Consider the following 24,723-nt stretch of genomic DNA (forward strand, 5'->3'; position numbering starts at 1 on the left):
TTTATATATAAAATGCATAACGGAGGATGTTTTTTTAAAACATTTGTTGCCACGTTTCGTATTGCGATCATATTTTAAGTTTTATTTAGTGTGATGAGTATTTGTGGTAAGTAGGCTACAGCGGAACTGTAATGCTGGGGTGTTCCCAGTTGAGCCACAGGGTCATAAATACTCTCATTATTGAAATAAATATTGTTCTATTTACAGTAATTAAATATTTTTAGGTCGAATGGCCACGAAATGCTATTTATTGAATACATAAGTGACGCGTTTCGCCCAACCGAAAACATCGCGTCGGCAAGCGGCAGTCTGTTTCTCGTCGGACTGTAATTAACGTGACCACATCCGGCGGCTATTCAAAACTGAGCTGTCCGTGGTTTATAGTTGTTTGTTTGTCGTTCCTCTCGAGATGCCCGCTGACAATCTGAGATGGGAAACTTTACAGGCTTTAAAGAACTCTCCGAAAGGACAAATCAAATACGACCCGTACTGGTCCGAGCGGGGCGAGGTGAGTTTATTTAAAGATTATATTATAATAATACCTAGTTATCTATCTCATGTCCGCCAGGCCAAAGACGTCTCTGCTTGTTTTAGATCGATTACTTTCATTATTTATTTATTCAGCTTCCTCAAGTGACATTTAAACCGTTCGACTCCACCAGGTCGGTCTGTGGCGACGGGCGTTAATTAACACAGTTCTTTAAATCTCCATTAAAAACTGTCTAATTGGTCATCTTCATCTTCATCACTGACGCTCATTAACCCACGTTGTATTTAAACACACTATAAAGCCTAAAATACAAACAGTTATGCAATGTAATCCAGTATATGCATTTATACTTTTACTTTAATTAACCACCACAATTAATAGATTCATAACCCCCCCTAAAAACAGCCTAATTAATCAATCAATGCCTCCTTTTTGGCTCCACTTGGCTTCACATTACATAACATTTAGCTAACGCTTTTATCCATATTTACATTCATACACAGTAGACACAGCTACAGGGAGCAACTCGGGGTTAAGTGTCTTGCTCAAGGACACATTGACTAGGGCAGGGATTGAACCGCCAACCCCCTGATTGAAAGACAGACCTGACCCGTAGTCGCTCCATCCATAAACCTTTGTGTCAAACTGTAGATACCTTTTTAAAAGACCCTTTTTTAATGCTGTTAGTTTGCAGGAAGTCTTCTTTACAAACAGATGTTATTGTGCATGAAGGGTTTGTTTTGTTGACGTGTTCCCTTCAGGATATTCTGGCCGGCTGCAGAGAGGCCCTGAGCCTGTCTCCTCAGTCCGGGGTGGTACTGGAGCGCCTCGCCTCCTTCCCCCTGCAGAGGTCCTGCTTCCTGAGCTGCAGCTCCAGGGTCTCCAGCCCCGGCCTCTTGGACGACAACTCGGCCTCGCTTTCCACCTCGGGGTCCGTGTCCGACATCCACGCCAGGCACGGAGCGCCGTCTGCCGCCCCGTCGCTGACCGCCGAGCGTGAGCAGGCAAGTCGGGTTCCCTCCCGCTGACTTGGTTCTGTGGTTCCGTACGTAAAGGATGCCGTTTTCTGACGGGGTGAAGAGAAATCTGAATTATTGAATTGGAGTGTCCTGTCCAGGTCCTTCAAACCTCAGAATAAACAGCACGTAGCAGCTGAAATATGTGCCGATAAGTATTATGTTAGGTTAGCTACTCCGCCTCACCCAAAGCAACACACACACATCATGTTGTGACAAAGAGAGAGGGGGACGAGGGCCCCCTTCCTGTGAGAAAGAAGCAGACGAGCAGATCCGAGGTCAGGACGACGTCACGGAATGTGGGTGCTGGAAGAGCCGGACTTGTTTTGGGAAAGGCAGAGTCGTTTTGGGTTTTGACATGTGCTGACTGAAAAGGACTGTGATTGCAATCGCATCGAGCTTGTATTTTACATGTGATCAGAGAATAAATCCTCCTGTTGGAAAGGAGAGAACTAGAGAAGGTCGTTGGCTGAATTATTACTTTACCAGACATCCAATTTTGGAAAACGCTAACAGTCACGGAGTAACTCCTGTGTGATTTGCCATGTTTTTCTTTTTTCAGAGGTCATTGAGGTCATTCAGAGAGCAAACAAATATTGTTTTTGCTCCACGTGATTGATTTGAGGAACATACATACGTACATAATTTTGGGTTTTCAAAGACCAGCATTACTCAGAGGACATGACATGCAACTAAACGTCAGCCAGTTAATGTTAAATCAGAACTCAGACTCTATAGACATTTAAATTCCATTTAAATTGAAAAAACTATTGGAAACCTTTTATTTTTATTTTCAAGGTAATTATTTAACTGGTTGAGTTTTCTGCCGTATTGACATTTCTTTTCATTACTTTCTGTGACTCTTTTATTTCACCGTGACTCTCTCGATGTGCTGCAGGCTGTCGGTGACGAGGCGAAGGATGAAGATCCGGAGGAAGACGACGCCGATGTTCACAGTCCTGCGTCTCCGCCCGCCATCTCCCTGCTGTCGCCCAAAGCCATGGAGACGGCCGGCCGCATCCTCAGATTTGAGGAAGAACAACGAGAAAAGGCCAAGGTCAGACGCGGCGGCTCAGATACGATATTTTACACAACGGTCTAAAGGACACGGACATAAAAACGGTGTTCATCTTCTGCGTGAATTATGTCCTTCAGAGTAAAACCCAACAACAGTTACTGGGTTAATTCATTCATCAAAAGACAGAAAATTAATCCAAAATGTTTTACGGATTTTCTCAATTTTATATTGATGAAGATTTATGTATTTTGGATCGTCGTTCAGAAAAAAAAAAGAAGGAAATTTCAAAAAATTTAAAATAATGATGAAAATGATCAGTATGAATGTTTCAGTTAGTTTAAATAAACTAAAAAGTATCTTTGGGGAAAACCTGAACTTTTTTTATCCATGTCTAATTATTTTTTTACAGTTTGTTTTTTTGTACGCTTGTTTTTATAAGTATTTATTTCTTACTCGATCATTTCAATTTGTTAGTTTAGCTTTTCTTCTTTTGGACTTATTTATCATTTATTTGTGTGTTTTTAATTCAAGCTTTCATATTCCAGTATATTGATTAATATTTAAAGTTGAATTCTTAGACGTTGTTACCTGTGAAGCTTATTAGACCCTCATTTTACTGAAAACCTCATGACTTCTAGATCAGAAGTTTCTTCTATGTTCTTGTACACGCCGGTCCTCCTGCTGCACGTCTGTAACCCGTCTGCTGTGGATGTGATGATCAACAAAGCGTCTCAACTCTGTCGCCTCAGATGGCGCTCAAGCGGCGGCAGGAAATGCACGAGAGGCTGGTGGCCATGGTGGCGAGCTCCGAGTCGGAGCAGCTGAAGCGCTTCGAGGAGTTCATGGAGCTAAAGCAGAGGCAGGAGTTCCAGAGCATGAGGGACATGATGGACCGAGAGTAAGACGTCATGTTATTCATGTGCCGGGGTCACCTGACATGTTATTCATGTTCCGGGGTTCTCCTCATTCTGTCCCCCAGAACCAAAGAGAGCATCGGACGTCAAGAGAAGCTGAAGGAGGAGCAGCGGCACAGAATGAAGGTTTGATCATCGTTGTTTTAATAGAACGGTCACATGACCTCATGTTAGTCTGTAGAGGAGCGCCACATGTTTTTATTTACTTGAGCGGTGTATAAACTAGGGCTGTCAGCGTTAACGCACTAAAATATTTTAACGCAACTTTGTTTACTTCCGGTGTTCGTTGAAGTTTTTTCACTCCCCTGAATTTCAAACCGCGGCAGTACGGTTTGACACTGTTTCCGTTTTTAAAACAATTATTTCTCCGCGAAAATAAGCAGCAGAAATCAGTTTAACTCGTGGATGAATCAGTCGGGTTTCCTCCTGCTCCTCCTTCCTCCCGTCTCCCCCTCTGATACACAGAGGAACGGAGGGGCGACGTGTCGGGGGACGCGGCGCGGAAAGAACTCGTCACAGGAAACCTTCACCGTGATTTGTCAATCCGTTTGTCTGTCAACATTTTGCGAAAAAAACAACCAATGAACACTCAGTAAATCACAAAGGACCTCCCACCTCACGGGTGAGGCTCTATAGCAGCCTGTCAGTCAGAGAGCAGAGAACACGGCGCGACGACAATATGCCTCATATAGAGAGCTGAGATTGTTCTGGAATGTTTGATGTATAACACGTGGGGGTGTGTCACATGCAAAAGACTTTAAAAGGTGAATTTAATTTTTTTTGTAAAATGGAGAACATGAGCCCAGCCTCCAGAGGGTTAATGTGACATATTTGAATGTCAGTCAGTTTACCAAGGCCACTGGTTCTGCTGCTGTTCAGTGTTAAAGATGACAGGACCAATGGGGTCTCAATATACTTCTTTTTTTTTACTAATCTGATGTTTCACTGAAGAAACAATTTATCATCCACAATATTAAATACCTCGCTGCACTTTATAGGTAGGAGCCTCTTTGAAAACACAGCTCTGTGTGAAGTTTGGTCTTTAAAAAGAAGAAAAACGACTTTTAATCACGATTAATGAATTTCAAAATGTGCGATTAATTAGTTTTTTTTTTTAATCGATTGACAGCCCAAGTATAAACACATTGTTTCCACCCCCCCCCCCCCCCCCCTTGGACGTCAAGATCCTCAACCTGCGTCTGCGGGAGGCGGAGCAACAGCGCCTACGGGAGGCGGAGCTCCAGCGGCAGCGGCAGGCCGACGGCCGCGAGCGTCTGCGCAACCTGAACAGCATCCAGGAGGAGATCCTGCAGCTCAACCAGCTGATGGAGCCCTCCACCCAGTCTAGGACGGAGCTGCCGCCCGCCAGCCTCAGCTCCTACTGCACCCGCGGGAACCAGCTGTGCTCCCAGCTGTCGGAGGTGGTGCGGAAGACGGCGGAGGTCAGAGTTATATGATAATCTCAGTTTGTTACAGCGTTGTTCTCACAGTTAAGACGGGTTGTCAACAAACTTATTTAGAAGAGAACATTTTATGTTACATTTTCTTTGCTCAAGTTTGAGCGTTAGACTTGTTTCTTATTTATTTTTCTATCAATCCTTTCATTCTATCAATATTTTGATATATATTTATTTATATCTAATATATTTATATATTTTCTTTTCTTCTATCAATATTTATATTTTATACATATCCATCCATCCATCCATCCATTATCAATACCGCTTATCCTCATTAGGGTCGCGGGGGCGCTGGAGCCGATCCCAGCTGACATAGGGCGAAGGCAGGGGACACCCTGGACAGGTCGCCAGTCCATCGAGGGCACATAGAGACAGACAACCATTCACGCTCACATTCACACCTATGGGCAATTTAGAGATCAATTAACCTGACGGCATGTCTTTGGACTGTGGGAGGAAGCCGGAGAACCCGGAGGGAACCCACGCTGCCACGGGGAGAACATGCAAACTCCACACAGAAGGACCGCTCACACCGGGAATTGAACCCACGGCCCTCTTGCTGTGAGGCGACAGTGCTAGCCACTACACCACCGTGCAGCCTAAATATATAGTTTTATATATTTATTTATATATATTTATATACTTTTTATATTTAAATATATAAAAATGTTGTATGTGTTTTCCTTCCAGGGAGAGTTCCCCAGCATGGAGGACATGACCGTGGCCGAGCGAGCCCTCCACGAGATGAGGGCTCTGATCCGGCTGATGCAGGAGGAGGTGACCAAGGCCCAGGACAAGAAGAAGAAGGACGAGGAGCAGGAGGAGCAGCGCAGAAAGCAGGAGGAGGTGCAGGCGCAGCAGGAGGCGGAGAAGAAGGCCGCGGAGTCGGCCAAAGAGAAGGCCAAAAGGAAAGGTGAGGGAGTATTTAATACATAGGTGTATATATATATATATATATGAACATTTATATCCATCAGGTCTGCAGAACAGCGCTGAAGGAGCGACGATGAAATGGTACAAGGAGCTGCAGGAGTCGGCTGCTCGCTGTGCGCTGGCCTTCCAGCAGCTCAACACCGCTAAAGACGCCCAGGTGTGTGTCGCTCTTCCCTGTGTTGTGTTTGGTTGCTCTTCTCTGGGTCTGATTGCTCTTCCCTGGGTCTGATTGATCTTCTCTGTCAGCGTTTCTCAATATGCGTACTTGTGTGTACTTTCCTCTACTTGTGTCCTCGTGACAAGTCATCAGTCTCAGCCCGAGTACATGTTCCAATTCAAAGTCCGCTTCTCGCAAAGCACGGTCAAAATGCCCGGATGTGACTTGATCCTCCCACTTTCCGGAGGATGCATCAGAGGAGACTTGTGCGTACTCTGGCCAGCAGATATCCCAGAATGCATTTCACCAGCAACCAGAAACAATAGCGGAGGAGAAAATAAACAACTGACTGTTGACTTTTTATAAATACTACTGTTGTTGAGTCACGGAATGTCATTTTAGGATGTTTTGTTTATTTGACTGTAAAAAATAATTTACAGTGAATAATTAGAGTAAACCCAGGAGCAAGAACAGCTGATGTGGCGACGTCATCAAGTCAGCTGCTGTTCCAATCGCAGAAAGACCGTCCTCCGGAGTCTGGACTCCCAAGTCCAGACTCCAAAAGAATACAAGTCTGTACTCGTGTACTTTGAATTGAGAAACGCCGTGTGTCTGATTGCTCTTCTCCGGGTTTGATTGCTCTCTCCTGGGTCTGCAGAAGCTGAAGCTGGAGCTGCAGAAGGCGGCCAGCATTCCCGTCTCTCAGATCTCCAGCAACTCCGGATCGCAGCTCCGGGAGATCTTCGACCGCATCGACAAGCTGATGGCGGGCCGCGCGGTTGTGTCGGGGGGGCGTAGCGTATCCATCTCCCAGCATCCTCAGGGGCTCGACTTCGTCAGCTTCAAGCTGGCCGAAAAGTTTGTGGTGAGTTTGATTTTTAGATTAGCCGAGAAACCAAAATGTGGATCCTGGAAAAAGTATTAAAATCCTCTTATGCTTGTTTAAAATGATTTTAAATAAAATGTAAAACATCTCTACTCAATTGTCAGATTCTGAATCGACAATAATATTAATAGTTTATTTTGTATTTTTTTGTATTTGCACATATACTTTATATATATTTATTATATAACATTTAACAAATATTACATAATAACATTTCAAGACTTTACAGTAAAATACATTAAATAGAAATGTGTATTTACATTTTCAACATGTCTTTTAAAAAAAAAGGTTTTCACATTTTATATAATTTAAATATGTGGGTTTACGTCAGAAAAAAAGAAAATAAATTATAACACGTGGATGATTAACTGGCCAGAATAAATAATTAGCTGCAGCCCTCATTAAATTAATAAATAGAATACTTGACAAGGTAATTTTACGTGAGTATTTCTGTTTCCAGAGGTGAATATTGTATTTTCTCCTCCACTACATTCATATCTGATGGCCTAAATTACTCTACAGGTTCAGATTATTAAAACAAAATAGACATTAATCAAATATATATTATTTATTAATAAATCTACAGAGCAGAATATGAAGTCATAATAATATAACAAATATTATCCTGTAATCAAACATCATGCTTCAAGAGAACTTTAACTTTTGCTCTTTTTCTTTTTTATATTTATATATTGATATACACATATATATATATATATATATATATATATAAAATAGATTGATAGATAGATAGATGAGCCTCCTTTTCTGGGATTATTTCTTTCTCTCTCCCCGCTCCAGAAACAAGGCGAGGAGGAGGTGGCGTCCCACCACGAGGCGGCGTTCCCCATCGCCGTGGTGGCGTCCGGCATCTGGGAGCTCTACCCTCAGGTGGGCGACCTCATCCTCGCCCACCTGCACAAGAAGTGTCCGTACGCTGTGCCGCACTACCCGCCCATGAAGGACGGCACGACTGTGGAGGACTACCAGAGGTCAGCCCCCCCCTCCCTCCTCTCATTATTAATGTTTTAATTGAACACTAATCACCTCTCTAATCATCAGGATTCTCGGGTACCGTGTGGACGACTCCGGGGTCGAAGGTCAGGACAGTTTCCTGAAGAGGATGTCGGGGATGATCCGTCTCTACGCCGCCATCATCCAGCTGAGGTGGCCCTACGCCTCCAAGCAGGGGGTAAGACTCCCGCCCCCCCTCAATATTTAATTATATATACAGGACTGTCTCAGAAAATTAGAATATTGTGATAAAGTTCTTTATTTTCTGTAATGCAATTAAAAAAACAAAAATGTCATGCATTCTGGATTCATTACAAATCAACTGAAATATTGCAAGCCTTTTATTCTTTTAATATTGCTGATTATGGTTTACAGCTTAAGAAAACTCTAAAATCCTATCTAAAGAACTTCATCACAATATTCTAATTTTCTGAGACAGTCCTGTATATCATGTTTGAATATATATTATATAAATATTTCTTATACATACATATTTCTTATATGTTATTTCTTATTATATATAATTATAATCTGTGTGACTGTGTGACTGTGACTCTGTTCAGGCTGCTCCTCACGGGCTGAACCACGGGTGGCGTTGGTTGGCTCAGATGCTCAACATGGAGCCGCTCGCCGACATCACGGCGACGCTGCTGTTTGACTTCCTGGAGGTGAGTAGTACTTCTTACCGTCTCTAAAGTACACGTTGTACTCTGTACTGTACTACATCACAGAGGTACACGTTGTACTTTCGACTGTACTAAGTCTCAGATTGCGTCGCAGTTCCATTAAAGCTGAAATGACCGAAAAGAGAGTAAAAGGTTTTTCCTGGTCTTTACTTCATGTACCGTGATGGAGTACTTCCTTCCGTGTAGTACTAGTACATCGAGTATTCATCCTTGTGTCTTTCAGGTCTGCGGCCACGCGTTGATGAAACAGTACCAGAGCCAGTTCTGGAAACTCATCCTGCTCCTGAAGGAGGAGTACTTCCCCAGGTACTGTCTTCAAGTACTTCATCAGTATGTTTTAATGGTGTTATAAGTTCTGGTCGCCGGGCTCATGGTGCTGACGTCTGCAGGATTGAAGCGGTGTCGAGCAGCGGGCAGATGGGCTCCGTCATCAGACTCAAACAGTTCCTCCAGGTTCGTTACTTCCCGTTTATCTTCATCACATTTGACTATCAAGTACTTCTCAAAAAGGATCTTTAAATAAAAAAAATAAAAAAGCTTTACTTGTTCTGGCACGAGTTATGAACAACCCGGCGTATCGGTTTTATTATAATAATAAACATGTGTTATTGTAATGTGTAATATTTTTGCACCAGATAGAATTGAATCTAAAATAGACTTTAAAAAATGAAAAATACAGGCAACCGCACCTGTGTGTATAGTATATATATTTATTTTCTATATATTATTTTGTATGTGTTTATTATTTTATATTACAAAAATTTAGATATGTATTTCATATGTTTTATATTTAGTATTTTATATTAATTTATAAAAAACTTTAATACACATATTTTTTTATGCATTATTTCCAATTTAAATAAATTTATATTTACTATTTGAAAGAAATAAAATAATTTAATACACATTTTATCTATATATATGATATAGACAACAAAGATACATATATGAATATAAAAAATACATATATAAAAATATATTTATACTAAATATAAAATATATATATATTTACTAAAAAACAAAAAAAAATATATATATGATTTTTAGTAATAGTTATTTCAAATGTCCAATCTGAACAAAGATGGTGTCGTTACTCCACCTTTACTCCATAATTAAAACATTTATTTAACAAGTTAAAACAAAAAGAAGAAAAGACTTTAACGAGTAATAAGAGACTTTAATAAGCCAAGAATATTCACAATAACAACGATTATTATTCACATCTCGTCTCGTCTCCACACTCGTAGACGTCGGTGCAGAGTCGACAGATCCATCCACCCAAAGGCCAGCTGACCTCCACGTTCTGGGGCTCGTGATGGAGGAGGATGAAGATGAGGAGCCTCCGCCATGCTGGATGGAGATGAACGAGGCAGGAATGGGATTATTTTCTTTTCCCGGATGCAATGTGTAAATGTCCCATCTCTCCGGTGACGTCTTCGCACAGAAAGACGTAAATATGCGTCTCCACTAGTCTGTTCTCCTGCGTCATAACCTACGTGTTTCAGGTTTATTCAAAACGAGGCAGCAATAATGTCGGGATGTGAACCGTCAGCTTCATAATGTTTTAACGGCTTCACTCGTTTGATGGTTAAAGGGAAAAACAATCTCTTTCTCAGTCACTAAATGGGTTTTCTGTGTTTTTATTTCAACAGTAACACAAATGTAAATTGTGTTTGAGCTTTTTTTGGCTATTTTATGTTTTTAAGGAATCCACCATGTGGAGCGAAGGCTTGAGGGTCAGATGAGCTGAGAAGATCAGATGGATATTTATATAAGAAAGAGTTTAAAACAATCAAGGGTTTGATGTTAAGATAGAAATCTGTAACAGTGAGGTGTGAATATAAAGTATTTATTCACCAGAATGATCCTCTTTGAACCAAATGTCTGAAATAAAACCTCATCAGTTCACTGGGAGTTTGTCCTCTTTATTTTAGTTGAGACGATTCTACGGAGCACCGCAAGGGTCAAAAACATAATTATTCAGTGATGAAAATGAATTAGTTTGTCTTTATTTCAGCCTCACAAGAAGCAAGTTTATTGAACATTTCATCCTCAACTCTTTTTAAAACCACTTTTTATTTAATTGTAATCTTCTACTGAAGTTCTATTCTGTTTATAGTAAACCAAGACAAGGAACATTGTATGTGGGGTTAAACTTTGCTTTTTTCCCCGTTTAAATTATTCAAAATGTTATCCGGAGACGGGTTTAAAAAAAAAAATTTAATTTGGAAAAATTAAAGTGACGTGACGATGTAATGCTGCACACTTATCAAACAACTGTTGGTCTGAGTATGAATTAAGAAGTCTAGTTTAATATAATTTAACCCCAAGAGAGACCAGATCTTATTGATCAATTAGATAAATAAACTCGGAAACAAGTTCTCACAAAAAAATTCTAATTAACTTTATTTATTTTTCTCCAGACATAACTGAAGGTATGGGCCTTTAAATCAACTTAATACAAATATCAACCATTTCAATCACTTACAAGTCAGCGATGGTTAATTTTCCTCCAACCAAAGCAAATTATTTTGTATATAATCAGGAAAAATTATAATAGGTTTTTACATTTTATTTGTCATTACAATTATTTGAATGCTTGCAGCAGCCAAAATAAACCGTGTTCATTCAGAAACAATCGATGTGACAATCGGCTGTTCACCAGCAGAGGGCAGCGAGCCGCTGATGGTTTTCACTGAGACCTCTTGCTCGAATTCAATGTCTGCAGGTTTGAACTCGTTTCTTCGTCCTTTACGGTTCCGTGTGCTCTCGGTTCTTTACGGTTCCATGTGTTCTCTGCCTTCGTGCTGGAGCGCCGCCCGCTCCACGCGGCGGTACCAGCCTTTGACCTTGGTGTTATCCATCATGTCGTCAAAGGCCTGCAGGCCCTCCATCACCCGCAGGACACCGAACACGCTCTGCAGGGGGAATCATGGAGGATGAGAGTCAAAGACGCCTGTACGGTGGCCCTTAAAGGACACTTTAAAAACTAATAATCAACACAGACAGCCTTAAGTTTGCATGTTATTATACCTTCACTATTCGACGATAACTTTCTATATATTCAATATATTTATAAACACAATTTTTAAATATTTTTTATTTATATAAGAAAATGTTAATATTTTTTTTGTATAAAACTTTTTAATACAGAAAGAATTTTTTAAATATATAAAATAAAAATATATATAAAATAAAACAATTAAATATATATACATGGATTAAAAAATATATATAAACATTTTATTTGTTATATATATTACTCCTCTCACCAGGTCGGCCAGGTTGGGATGATCTCCGCCCATGAACTTCCTCTTCTTGCCGATGGCCGCCACCCAGTCGTTAACGGCCTTGTAGAGGTCCTGCCTCACGTCGTCCTGCAGCTGGTGTCTGTGTACCAACGAAGAAGAAGAAGAACGTACATTAAAAACATCCCCATGAACAAAACATTGGACTAAACTATCTAAAGGAACGTGTCTTCTTACCGACTCTTCAGCCGCTTGGCGATGAGGAACATGGCGGCGGCGCCGACGTACTTGGCGAAGAATCCTTCGTACGTGCCGAACTTCCCCTCCCGCACGATGTAATCTAAGGAGGCCAAGGCCTCGCCGGAGGTCCGGTACATGTTGGGCGAGACGAGATGCACGAGCCAGTCGTCGGCCCACTGACGCCACTTCCTCTCCTCTCTGAGGACAGAGTGCAACAACGCCATTGGACAAGAGCGACCTTTCAAAATAAGAGCATGCGGACGCCGACGCCACTAAAAGATGGAGTACGTCAGTGTTTCAAGTACCAGGATGTTGTACTGCATGCGGCCAGCATGCTTTTTCTGGCTATGCTGACCCACAATGCTTTGCACAGCAGATGTGTTTGAGGAAGAGGGTCAAAGTTCAAGGTGCCATTTGTTGATGAAGTCCTATATATATATAATAACTAGAGATGCACCGATCAGGTTTTTTGGTGCCTATCACCGATCACTGAAATCAGTATCTGCCGATCCGATAATACCGATCACGGTGCCGATTGAAGCATTCTATTTATTGTGTAGCATTATTGCCTAGGACTATGAGGAAATACATACATAAAGCACCTCAAACATTAAAGAAATTACAGATTTCTTTAAACATTTAGGACTTTTACTTTGAATTTTTTTTTATTGCAACAGTAAATATGTTTGATTGCCAGGCTAGGGGAAGTCAGGGACGTCCTGAACACATCTGCATCAGTCGTTGCCTGGGACTCTGAGGGAAAACATATCTAGAGCGCCTCAAACATTTAAAAAATGACAGATTTCTTTAACCATTTAGGACTTTTACTTTGAAAAATGTCCTAATTGATTCATTAAAATGGTTTGATTGCTATTATAGGGGATTTCAGATATGTATGGAACAGGGCCGGAGTGGGGCCACTTTTCAGCCCGGGAATCTCAGGCCCAAGACCGGCCCACTTTTTTCATGGTAGTGGAAATTTGATAAATGAAGCAACAGTTCAGCTCTTACTATCCTGTAGTTTTTAAAATTTATTTATACAATGGTTAAACAAAAAATGTAAAGGTTAAATTATAATCCACTTACGATGAGAAGTTAACAACTAAATATTCCACTATTCCACAAAGACAGGTTGATAAATTAACAAAATTTGAAATAAATAAATACTTATTTTCTGATTTGACGTCAGAGAAGCATTTGCTAAACTCGCGTTATATAAATAAAGTTCATCAATACTATTTTTGTATTATGATAGTCTGAAAATTATTTATAAAAACATCGCTCAATATGTACATTTGTTGTTGTTAACATGTGTCGGTGTTGTGTGGTCGTAACCTTGAGAACAAGCATCGCTATATAAACATGTTTGGAAGCGTTAATATCCACCCAAGGTAACCAATTGTTTCAGATCCCCTCGACCAAACTGTTCCCGGACACGTAAGAAATGTGATGTAATGGATGAATGCCTGAAACTATAACAGGTGACGAAGCATATAGGCTGCACCTCTTTGAGTGAAGTTTCATTTTGCGCTAAAGAGATCGAAACCAGGTTGGGGCGATTTTTTAATATATATTTGTTCTAAAATGTATTTCTTAATAGGTAGCTGTGATGCATTGCTCACTTATACAATCGTAATCGCCGCTATGGATATGAACTGTGGCTTGGAGAACTCCAGAATATGTTTGTGAATGTGTGACGACTGGTGACCGAGACAGAGCCCCGCTGCAGCTGTTAAGTGAACATTACGCAGGGAGGCGTATACGGTACATTTGGCATACTCCTCCTTCAATGCCTTACTTTTTTTCAACCTGGGTTTTTCAGCCCCTCCTGCATGGCCTCTTCCTCCCATCCATGCTCCCTGACGCGTATCGTTGCGGTAGGGCCGGCCCAGCTATCAGTAGCCTATCTGAGAAAACGTTTTTGAAAAGACCGGCTCCGGACCCAACCAACTCTATTTGAGAGGGAGGGGAGACCTTCCTCATATGGTACAGCCCATGCAGAGGATGCGGTGTCAGAATGCTGAACGTGTGTGTAGTCTACTTTTAGAGAAGATGGACCAACGTGACAAATGTCAACAAATAAAATTCTCGACCGGCCCAGAAGTGAAGCGGCCCACCGGGAACTCTCCCGATTCTCCCGATTACCCACCCCGGGCCTGGTATGGAACACATCTGCATCATTCATTTCCTGGGGAAATCTATATACAGGACATTTTTTAACATACAAAAGTCTGACTTATTTTTATAAACTCTTCCTTGGTACAGTAAAAATGTTTTAATGTTAGCATAATTTAAGCTAAATCTCAGAAACGATCTATAAAGACACAAAATCAGTTCATTGTTTACTTGTATGTGTTAGTGCATGATTTGTCGACATCTTATTTTGATAGACGGATGTTGTTTCACGTGGTTCTGTCCGCTAACTTTGCAAAACCGGATGTTTTCACGAAAATCCGTCCGTCTTTTATCAAAACCCTCGCGCGCTCCGGATCGAATGCGTTTACCGTGAGCATCAGTCTCTAGGGGCAGACATGTGAGAGTCGGCTGAGTCGACCCAGTGATTCAACTCAGGGGACGGGGACGCCGCTCGGTGGTGAGGATCCCCTCGTGGACCTCTGACCTCTGCCGGCCCTCGCCGGGCGCATTTACTCCGTTGCGATGCGCTGCGATTGAAACGTCTGATAGTTTTTCTCGCAGATGTTACGTCATCTGATCGGCCAAGTTTGATCGGCCGTTTTGAGAACGCCGATCAAAACCGATAATGGGAATATCGGCCGATATGGATCGGTGCATCCCTAATAATAACTATAATCTTTATTTGTGTTATTGGTGTAGCTCAAAAGGCTTTACTTTTTTGTTGTTGATCATTTAAAAAATAAAACCTTTAAAACAAATAAAAAGTCTTACTTTTACAAATAAAATAAAAACATAGAATCTTACTTTTACAAATAAAATTTTAAAAAACCATAAAATCTTACGTTTACAAATTAAATTAAAACATAAAATCTTACTTTTACAAATAAAATAAAAACATAGAATCTTACTTTTACAAATAAAATTTTAAAAACCATGAAATCTTACGTTTACAAATTAAATTAAAACATAAAATCTTATTTACAAATTGAATAGAAAATCTTACTTTTACAAATAAAATTTAAAAAACCATAAAATCTTACGTTTACAAATTAAATTAAAACATAAAATCTTACTTTTACAAATAAAATAGAAAATCTAACTTTTACAAATAAAATAAAACCAGAAGATCTTACTTTTACAAATTAAAACAAATAAAAATGTAAAATCTTACTTTAACAAATTAAAATAAATAAAAACATAAAATCTTACTTTTACAAATACAATAAATTAAAACAGAAAATTTAACTTTTAACTCATAAAGTAAATGAAAGTGATAGGGGGGGGGGGGAGAGCATGCATTTTTCACTTAAAAATGTCACAAGATGAATAAGAACTGGAAAACATTTCAACAATTGAAGGCACGCTGCTTGTAAATAAAGAGGTTTCGCAACTCTCTGCACATATTGACACATGCTGGAGTGTAAACAGACAGTCTGTATACGTGTGGAGGAGGTCGGTTCCTCACATCTGACCCCAGATAGATTCACACTGTGTGCAGAGGATCAGGTCTGGGACCGGCACCCGGGTCCGAACTTACTTCTGTGCCCCCTTGTCGGGGTAGAGCGCCGCCGCCTCGCAGTCTCCCAGCATCACCCAGTACTTGTTGCCGTACTCAGTCACCTCCTTCCCGCGGTCGTTCACGGACTTCACCTCCGGGTAGCAGCGCAGGATGTCGGACATGCTTTTGTCCCTGAAGACGAGAAGAAAAGGTCAAAAATCAGAAATACAGCAAAAATATACAGATTTCCTTCTTTACCTCCAGTTTTATTTGCCTTTTTATTTAAGAGAAAAGTAACGATTTTTTTCTTTATTAAATCAGCTAATTATTTAGCTCTTTACATTTTTTTTTAAAAAGTACGGAAATAGGGAAATAACGCTCGTTATAAATTTCCCGCAGTCCAAATGTCTTTTCTATTAATATTAAAATATTATTTTGTTTACCGCCACATTCCACGAAATGAAAGCATAGAAATCTCATATTTTAAAAGCAGGAACTTATTTTTTTTGTGTTAAATAAAATGACGCAAACAATTTATTGATCATCAAAATATTTGCAGATTAATTTAAACTGTGAAATTTGTAGATTATCTAAAAAATACCTGAGACATAATTTACACGACTTACCTGCTGATCAAATACGTCTTGAGGGAGCTGATGATGACGGACGAGTCGTTCAGTTGCTGCAGAGAGAAAAGATAAAAAGACACAGATGGTTTAATTATGGGGGAAATAAATAATAAATAACAAATCCTTTTCAACAGATTTCCACTTTAAAAGTGGTCGAGAAAATGTTTTTACTTCTTGTTAACTTTTATTTGATCATACGGGAAGTGGATCAAAACTACAGGTATGAAGCCTCGAGTTCCGCCAGCTTGGTTTTTGCAACCATTTAACAGGAAGTGACCATTTCTGAACTGAGGAGGCCTGGTGGAGACCTGTCAATCACCTTGTAGCCCCGCCCCTAAAGCATCCACCTGCTTTATGGTCCGTTTGACTCTAAATTACCATAATGTACCAAATGAACATAAGGCATTTTTTCTGCTATACACAGGGGTGCACATAACTGGTACGCAGGTACGCATGGGCGAAAATAATCAACAATGCGTAATGCCACTTGTGTTACTTCGCGCCTTTGCGTATTTGACCGATCTGATGTTGATCGTCTCTAACCAGCATCATGTCATTTCTGTGTCGCGTTAACACTTCTCGGCTCTCCGTCTCGCGCGCCGCAGAGCTCCGATGCCGGCGGCATCACATCGGGACGAAAAAAAGTCAGTTGCACCCCCCCGTCAACAACTCTTCACGGCTCGCGCGCGGCAGAGCTCTGATGCCGGCGAGCGCATCGCTCAGCCGTGATGCGCGCACACAGGTGAGCACACTCTCACTAGCCCCCCCCCCCCCGTAGGTGGACGTCACAAAAGCTGACGCTACATATGGAGTGAGTACCAAACACCATCTCCCGGTAACTCACTGAAAAAGTTATGTCGCCCCTGGTGGTCAGGGGAGAAATTGCAGCTTTAACACATGAAGTCTCACCACGTCGCTGTCCACCATCAGGATCGGCACTTTTCTGTAGAGCGACCACTTGATCTCCTTCCTCATCAACGGGTTCACCTCCACGACCTCGTACGGCAGCCCGTGGTAGTCCAGAAAGGCTCGCACCTTGCTGCAGAACGGGCAGGTCTTGTACTGGTACAGGGTCAACTTCACTCCTCCTCCTCCTGAGACCTGGAACGAGGCAGAAGAGGAGAGACGACGTACTCTTAACATTTACACTTGATCTCTAAAGGATCTTGGTCACCTGAACACAGACACAATTCAATTCAGTTTATTTGTATAGCCCAATTTCACAAATTACAAATTTGTCTCGGAGTGCTTTACAATCTGTACACATAGACATCCCTGCCCCAAAACCTCGCATCGGATCAGGAAAAACTCCCAAATAACCCTTCAGGGGGAAAAAAAGGAAGAAACCTTCAGGAGAGCAACAGAGGAGGATCCCTCTCCAGGATGGACAGATGCAATAGATGTAATGTGTACAGAAGGACAGATTTAGAGTTAAAATACATTCAATGAATATGACAGTGTATGAATAGTTCATAGTAGGCTTATTCCACGATGGAGACCTCCACGATCCATCAGGCAGATGGCGGTGGGGAGGAGGAGTGGGCGGAGTCTCAACAGGGCAGTGGCATGGTCGGTAGCAGGAATTCCACGACCCAGACCTCGATGATCCATCAGGCAGATAGGATCTATGCCGTCTCATAGGGTCCGATGACCCGATGAGACGTGAAGTCAAAAGGACTCCGGGGAGAAAGCAGAGTTAGTAATGTGTGATTGAGAGATGAAAATTCATCCTTAAGGAGAGAGAAAAGAGGAGATAGGTGCTCAGTGTATCTAAACGTCCCCCAGCAGCTATAAGCCGATAGCAGCATATCAAGGGGCTGGACCAGGTGAACCTGATTCAGCCCTAACTATAAGCTCTGTCAAAGAGGAAAGTCTTAAATCTACTCTTAAACAAGGTGACTGTGTCTGCCTCCAGGACTGAAGGTGGAAGCTGGTTCCATAAAAGAGGAGCTTGATAACTAAAGGCTCTGGCTCCCATCCTACTTTTTAAGACTCTAGGAACTACAAGTAGTCCCGCATTTAGTGAGTGCAGCTCTCTAGTGGGGCAATATGGTACTACAAGCTCCTTAAGATATGATGGTGCATCACCAATCAAGGCTTTGTACATTAAGAGAAGAATTTTAAAAGTGATTCTTGATGTTACAGGGAGCCAGTGCAGAGCAGCTAGTGCAGGAGTGATGTGATCTCTTTTCTTAGTTTTAGTGAGAACACGAGCTGCAGCATTCTGGATCAACTGGAGGGACCTAAGAGATTTATTAGAGCAGCCTGATAATAAGGAGTTGCAGTAATCCAGTCTCGAAGTAACGAACGCGTGAACCAATTTTTCTGCATCTTTTTGAGACAAGATGTGCCTGATTTTTTAAATATTACGTAGATGAAAGAATGCAGTCCTTGAGATTTGCTTTACGTGGGAGTTAAAGGACAAGTCCCGATCAAAGATAACGCCAAGATTCTTTACAGTGATGTTGGATGCCAGGGCAATGCCGTCTACAGAAACCACATCACCAGATAATTGATCTCTGAGGTGCTCAGGGCCGAGTAAAATTACTTCGGTTTTGTCTGAGTTCAACATCAAGAAGTTGCAGGTCATCCATGTTTTTATGTCTTTAAGACATGCTTGAATTTTACTTAGTTGGTTGGTTTCCTCTGGTTTGATCGATAGATATAATTGAGTATCATCTGCATAGCAATGAAAGTTTATGGAGTGTTTCCTGATAATATTGCCCAAAGGAAGCATGTATAAGGTAAATAAAATTGGTCCAAGCACAGAACCTTGTGGAACTCCGTGACTAACGTTGGTGGTTATCGAGGCGTCATCGTTTACAAATACAAACTGAGATCGATCTGATAAATAGGATTTAAACCAAATTAGTGCCGTGCCTGAAATGCCAATCGACTGCTCCAGTCTCTGTAACAGGATGTCATGGTCAATGGTGTCGAATGCAGCACTAAGGTCTAACAAGACCAGGACAGAGAGGAGTCCTTTATCTGCTGCCATTAAGAGGTCATTTGTAATTTTCACCAGTGCCGTCTCGGTGCTGTGGTGTTTTCTAAATCCTGACTGGAACTTCTCAAATAAACTATTATGATGTAGAAAGTCACACAACTGATTTGCGACCACTTTCTCAAGGATCTTGGAGAGGAAAGGGAGGTTAGAGATCGGTCTGTAGTTAGCCAACACCTCTGGATCCAGAGTGGGCTTCTTCAGGAGAGGTTTAATAACAGCCACTTTGAAGGAGTGTGGTACGTGGCCTGTTAACAAAGACACATTGATAATATCTAATAGAGAGCTGCCAATTAAAGGCGAAACGTCTTTAAGCAGCCTCGTCGGGATGGGGTCCAAGAGACAGGTAGACGTGTTCGAAGTAGAAACCGTTGAAGATAATTGGTCACGGTTGATGGGAGAAAAGTAGGCCTGCAACGAACGATTATTTTGATAATCGATTAAAAAACTAAAAAACTTTAATTTTCAACCCTTTATTCAAAACAGGGTTCGTACGGTCATGGAAAACCTGGAAAAGTCATGGAATTTTTAAATGGCTATGAGCAGGCCTAGAAAAGTAATTGAAAAAAATAAAATCCCAAAATATTTGGAAAAGTAATGCAAATTTGTTTTATTCAAATGTTAATTTACACGATATATATACAGTATGCTTTGGAATTCTCATTATTAGTTTAAATACTACATCTTCTCACTTTGTCACGTATAGACAGAGTTTTCACAAAATGTCTAATCATGGAAATTTGGTTTAAAGTCATGGAAAGGTGCTGGAGACCCACTGGTCACCATGGTGATGAACCTGTTCACTGGTCAGCATGTGGATGAACCGTCACAAACAGACTGACAGCTTTCCTCTCCTGAGCAGTGGTCCCCATGTGGTCCGGCCCCCTGAACAATATCAGAGACGCGTTCCGATTTATAATTTTTTTCACCTGGCCCGCTGCCGTTGAGATTACAGTGAGACGCGGAAAAAATGTGAAGTGGTGCTCTTCGCAATAAAACATCTTTGATGGGACGTGTCGCGTCTCGGCCAATCAGCGTTCAGATGTCGACAGCGTTTGGGAAGTTAGGTTAGCTTGAATGTTAGTCCGCTACATCTGCTGCTGTCACGCTGCAGCGATACTAACAAAGTACCCGTACGTTAAAAACGATGTGATTTAGCATATTTTTAGTATCGATACTTCATTAAAAGAGCGATCAGAGCTCACGCGCTGCTCCGCTCCGTTAAATATTGTCTGCACGCGCAGCGCTCACAGTGGCGTCGTGGCTTATCTCCGTTGCAAAATATTTTCCGCCATCCGCCACGGAATAAATAACCATGTTTTCTACGTTATACTCTTGTAGAAATGCCACACACGTCGTGACATGTAGCGCCCTGGTGTCTGGGTTCATAACGTCACCCGTAGGCGCACTTAGCTCCGTGAATGTCTCCGACGACGTGAATGACTTCCGCATCCAGCGTCACGTGAGCAGCAGCAGCCAATTAGATTCATCAACAGCGGAGCAGCTCAGCGCTGATTGGCTCTCACAACGCAGCGTTCGTCTCTCCCTCCGCTCTTGTTTCTCCTGCGCCGCTCTGCGCTCAACTCAACTTTGTTTATACTCCGCGACTTATTGAGCGCCGTAATAATCGCGCGACACAACGAATCGATAATGAAATTCGTTGCCAACTATTTTAAGAATCGATTTTAATCGATTCGTTGTTGCAGCCCTAGAGAAAAGCCATCCAAATATACACCAGGGCATACAGCGGTTTCCAAGGCCACTCCACTTGAGGACAGATTGGCACTGGTTAAGGGCAAGAGATTATTAATCTTGTCCCTAATAGTTAAAATCTTTTCATTAAAGAAGTTCATAAAGTCATTACCACTAAGGTCTATAGGAATACTCGGCTCCACAGAGCTGTGACTCTCTGTCAGCCTGGCTACAGTGCTGAAGAGAAACCTGGGGTTGTTCTTATTTTTCTCTATTACTGATGAGTAATAGGCTGCTCTGGCATTACGGAGGGCCTTCTTATAAATTTTAAGACTATCTCGCCAAACTAAGCGGGATTCTTCCAGATGAGTTGAACGCCATATGCTTTCAAGCTTTCGTGACGTTTGCTTTAGTTTGCGGGTCTGAGGGTTATACCAGGGAGCAAACCTCCTCTTCCTCACTGTCTTCTTCTTCAGAGGGGCTATCGAGTCCAGTGTCATTCTCAGTGAGCCTGTGGCACTGTCAACAAGATGATCAATCTGGGACGGACTAAAGTTAGACCAGGAGTCCTCTGTTATATTGAGACGTGGTATCGAATCAAATACAGAAGGAATCGCTTCTTTAAATTTAGCTACAGCACTGTCAGTTAGACATCTGGTGTAGAAACTTTTGACTAACGGTGTACACTCCGGTAGTATAAACTCAAAAGTGATGAGGTTGTGGTCTGACAGAAGAGGATTCTGTGGGAAGACCTTCAAATGCTCAATGTCAACGCCATAAGTAAGAACAAGATCAAGCGTGTGGCCAAAGCTGTGAGTGGGTTTCTGTACTCTCTGGCAGAAGCCAATCGAGTCCAACAATGAGATGAATGCAGCACCTAGGCAATCATTATCAACATCCACATGGATATTAAAATCTCCTACAATAATAACTTTATCAGTTGTAAGAACCAAACTTGATATAAATTCTGAGAATTCAGATATAAACTCTGAATATGGACCTGGTGGCCGGTACAGAATCACAAATAGAATTGGCTGTAGTGTTTTCCAGGTTGGATGTGAAAGACTAAGAACAAGGCTTTCAAATGAGGTGTAGTGTAATTTAGGTTTAGGATTTATTAATAGGCTCGAGTCAAAGATGGCTGCTACTCCACCTCCTCGACCGGTGCCTCGAGGAACGTGAGTATTAATATGACTTGGAGGAGTCGATTCATTTAGGCAGACATATTCTTCATGGCTCAGCCAGGTTTCAGTGAGACAACATAAATCAATGTGATTATCTGATATTAAATCATTTAGTAACACAGCTTTAGATGACAGAGATCTAATATTTAGGAGACCACATTTAATAGACCTGTTTTGTTGCACTGCTGAAATAATGGTGTTAACTTGTATAAGGTTATTGTGTACGACTCCTCTTCTGCTTACTTTTGATAGAATTAATTTAAGTGGCCGTGGGACAGACACAGTCTCTACTCTAGAGTTGTGGGTGGGTAACTGCTCGAATGGAAGAGCAGAGAAGGGTGTTAAACTACAACTCAGCTCCCGGTTCCTGATCTGAACCCTGGGTTGTCATAGATTAAGTCCGGTGATCAACTTGGTCATATTCGCAGAAATGAGACGCGCTCCGTCCAACGTGGGATGGATGCCGTCTCTCCTCATCAGATCAGGCTTTCCCCAGAAAGTCTTCCAGTTGTCTACGTAGCCCACATTATTCGCTGGGCACCACCTTGACAGCCAGCGATCATAATAATAGTGAAATATTAAAATCAATGTCAACGTTTCAGGGGATACCAAAGTTGCCAAAGCATCCAAATGAAAAGTTCACAATAATATTAATTAATATATGAACACAATAATATATATAATGACATATATACAGTATTATAATGTAGATATTGAATAACAGGTTTTTTTATTCAAGGGATCCTTCTAAAAAATTGTTTAGATATTATTATAATAATAATACCCCAGAGTGTATTTGTTTAATGTTATTGTACTTATAGTGTATATCTATCGAGAGTATCTGTAAAGTAAAATAAAGCTGTCAACAGTAGTGGAAGACTAAAAAAATATATATTAATCAAGTTAAAAGGTACAAATGTATTAGTTTCCAAATTATATTCAAAGTACCAAAAAGTAGTCATTATACAAAATGACTAATTGTACTTTATTTACTGCCTCGTAACTTAATTTATAATTCTTCATAATTTGTTTTTTTATTAATAATGAAATAGTGAGTAGTATACAGTTCACGTTTAAAGTAAAGAACAAGTGTATCCAACAGTATTTTAGTAACTGCATAGTTAACTGCATGTAGATGGCGTTCGCGTGACACCGTCTGCAGATAGGAAGCTAGGCAACAACGGAGCACCGTAACAGGAGATTAGCGGGACACCGGCTCACAGTGTGGCCGCGTTAGAGGCTCGGGAGAGCGGACTCACCTTGGTCTCCTCCTCGGCCAGGTGCTGCTGGAGCCTGAACTTCACAGTCTGATATGAACCAAACCCTCCACCGAGCAGGACGGCGCAGCCGAGCACTCTCCCCCCTGCTCCTCCTCCTGTCCGCAGGTAGGTCAGAAGCTTGGACCGGTACCCTCCGGAACCGAACGCCCTCCTGGACCCCGGCAGATAGGAAAAGACGGTACCGGACCGGCGGGCGGCAGCAGACTCCAAAATGCCACCGCCGACCTTACAGAGGGCTCTCGTGCAGGCGGCCGCCATGTTGGATTTACATAAAGTACCAGAATGCACCGCGCGGGAGTGGACAGGTTTTTGTATCGTTGAGATAAATAAAAAAAAGAAGATCCAGTGTAAGTATCATTATTATTATTTTAAATAAAAATGATGCTATAAAATACTTAAAAATAAGTATTTTGTAGAATATACCGTATTTTTAGAAATTGTTTAGAAATATATATATATATATATAAAACAAATACAAAATAATACAATATATATATATAGTATTATTTTTGTATTTGTTTATTCTAGTTATAATTAATAAAATAATTAAATGCATGTATTTTTATTATTTCTTTATTTATAGGTGTCCTAAATATTTTCTGTATTCTTTTTTATTATTTGTATTATACGTATTCAAAATCAATATACATTGGGGTGTGTTCTCTGCGTCGCTCCGTGTGTGGTGCGTTCACGAGCATCGTTATTCCCAGATGCTATCCCCTCTCCGACCGCATCAGCGCCTTGTCTCTAGCGAGAGAGCGGAGGTCCACCCCTCCACCCCCTTCGACAGCATCCATTTAAAGCCTCGGTGTGTTCCACTGGTCAAATCAGCCCACATCTATCCCCGGAGTCAGACCACTCCTCACCGGGATGTTATCGTCGAGCAACGGGCGCGGATTTAGCCCCAAGAGCAGACGATAAGAGGAGGAGGATCATCCGTTGTAAAAATGTTTTTTACCGGACCAGACCGCATAGGATGAAGACGGGAGGAGACAAATAACGGTTTTGATTTCTTTATTTTTTTAAATATCCGTTGGAGGTTTAGCTCGCTCGCGCACGCAAACGTTAGCGGAGCAGTTGGTGTTTTCTTCTTCTTCTTCTTCTCTCTCTCCCGGTCAGCGTCCACAGACCGACGTGGTGTTTTTTTTCACCCCCACGAACAAAACGGCCATTAATCTTTTTTATTTTATTTTATATGAATGTGGAGACACGAGGGACTTTTTACCTCAAAGGATAAA

The 24,723-nt window shown here is 41.4% G+C and overlaps 2 protein-coding genes across 3 annotated transcripts; one reads left to right on the forward strand and one right to left on the reverse strand.

The window, feature by feature from the left end:
- The first annotated feature begins 363 nt into the window (after positions 1 to 363).
- On the forward strand, positions 364 to 10,482 carry gle1 (GLE1 RNA export mediator). 2 transcript variants are annotated; one of them, XM_056418233.1, is made up of 15 exons: positions 364 to 508; positions 1,223 to 1,494; positions 2,405 to 2,563; positions 3,274 to 3,422; positions 3,504 to 3,564; positions 4,623 to 4,880; positions 5,589 to 5,811; positions 5,876 to 5,988; positions 6,647 to 6,853; positions 7,676 to 7,866; positions 7,937 to 8,066; positions 8,452 to 8,556; positions 8,798 to 8,880; positions 8,964 to 9,027; positions 9,822 to 10,482. In XM_056418233.1, the coding sequence occupies exons 1-15, from the start codon at positions 430 to 432 to the stop codon at positions 9,888 to 9,890; spliced, it is 2,163 nt and encodes a 720-aa protein (XP_056274208.1). In that variant the 5' UTR covers positions 364 to 429; the 3' UTR covers positions 9,891 to 10,482. The 2 variants fall into 2 exon arrangements, with proteins under 2 accessions (XP_056274208.1, XP_056274209.1); XM_056418234.1 differs by having other exon boundaries at positions 1,252 to 1,494.
- A 481-nt stretch (positions 10,483 to 10,963) lies between these two features.
- On the reverse strand, positions 10,964 to 23,758 carry ptgesl (prostaglandin E synthase 2-like). The gene is made up of 7 exons (XM_056418235.1): positions 23,465 to 23,758; positions 17,235 to 17,426; positions 16,323 to 16,378; positions 15,736 to 15,888; positions 12,060 to 12,260; positions 11,847 to 11,964; positions 10,964 to 11,492 (listed from the first exon to the last, which is right to left on the reverse strand). The coding sequence occupies exons 1-7, from the start codon at positions 23,741 to 23,743 to the stop codon at positions 11,352 to 11,354; spliced, it is 1,140 nt and encodes a 379-aa protein (XP_056274210.1). The 5' UTR covers positions 23,744 to 23,758; the 3' UTR covers positions 10,964 to 11,351.
- Positions 23,759 to 24,723: the final 965 nt, after the last annotated feature.

This window comes from Pseudoliparis swirei, chromosome 7 (assembly GCF_029220125.1).
Source record: "Pseudoliparis swirei isolate HS2019 ecotype Mariana Trench chromosome 7, NWPU_hadal_v1, whole genome shotgun sequence".
Classification (NCBI taxonomy): domain Eukaryota; kingdom Metazoa; phylum Chordata; class Actinopteri; order Perciformes; family Liparidae; genus Pseudoliparis; species Pseudoliparis swirei.

What these genes read in the sequence shown, in the direction of transcription:
- gle1 (XM_056418233.1), top strand. Translation starts at nt 430, where the DNA reads ATGGGAAACTTTACAGGCTTTAAAGAACTCTCCGAAAGGACAAATCAA. An exon ending in AAGGAGGAGTACTTCCCCAG is followed by an intron (nt 8,881 to 8,963) that starts GTACTGTCTTCA and finishes TGACGTCTGCAG; the next exon opens with GATTGAAGCGGTGTCGAGCA. An exon ending in GACTCAAACAGTTCCTCCAG is followed by an intron (nt 9,028 to 9,821) that starts GTTCGTTACTTC and finishes CCACACTCGTAG; the next exon opens with ACGTCGGTGCAGAGTCGACA.
- ptgesl (XM_056418235.1), bottom strand. Translation starts at nt 23,743, where the DNA reads ATGGCGGCCGCCTGCACGAGAGCCCTCTGTAAGGTCGGCGGTGGCATT. An exon ending in TGATGGTGGACAGCGACGTG is followed by an intron (nt 16,379 to 17,234) that starts GTGAGACTTCAT and finishes TTCTCTCTGCAG; the next exon opens with CAACTGAACGACTCGTCCGT. An exon ending in AAGACGTATTTGATCAGCAG is followed by an intron (nt 15,889 to 16,322) that starts GTAAGTCGTGTA and finishes TCTCGTCTTCAG; the next exon opens with GGACAAAAGCATGTCCGACA.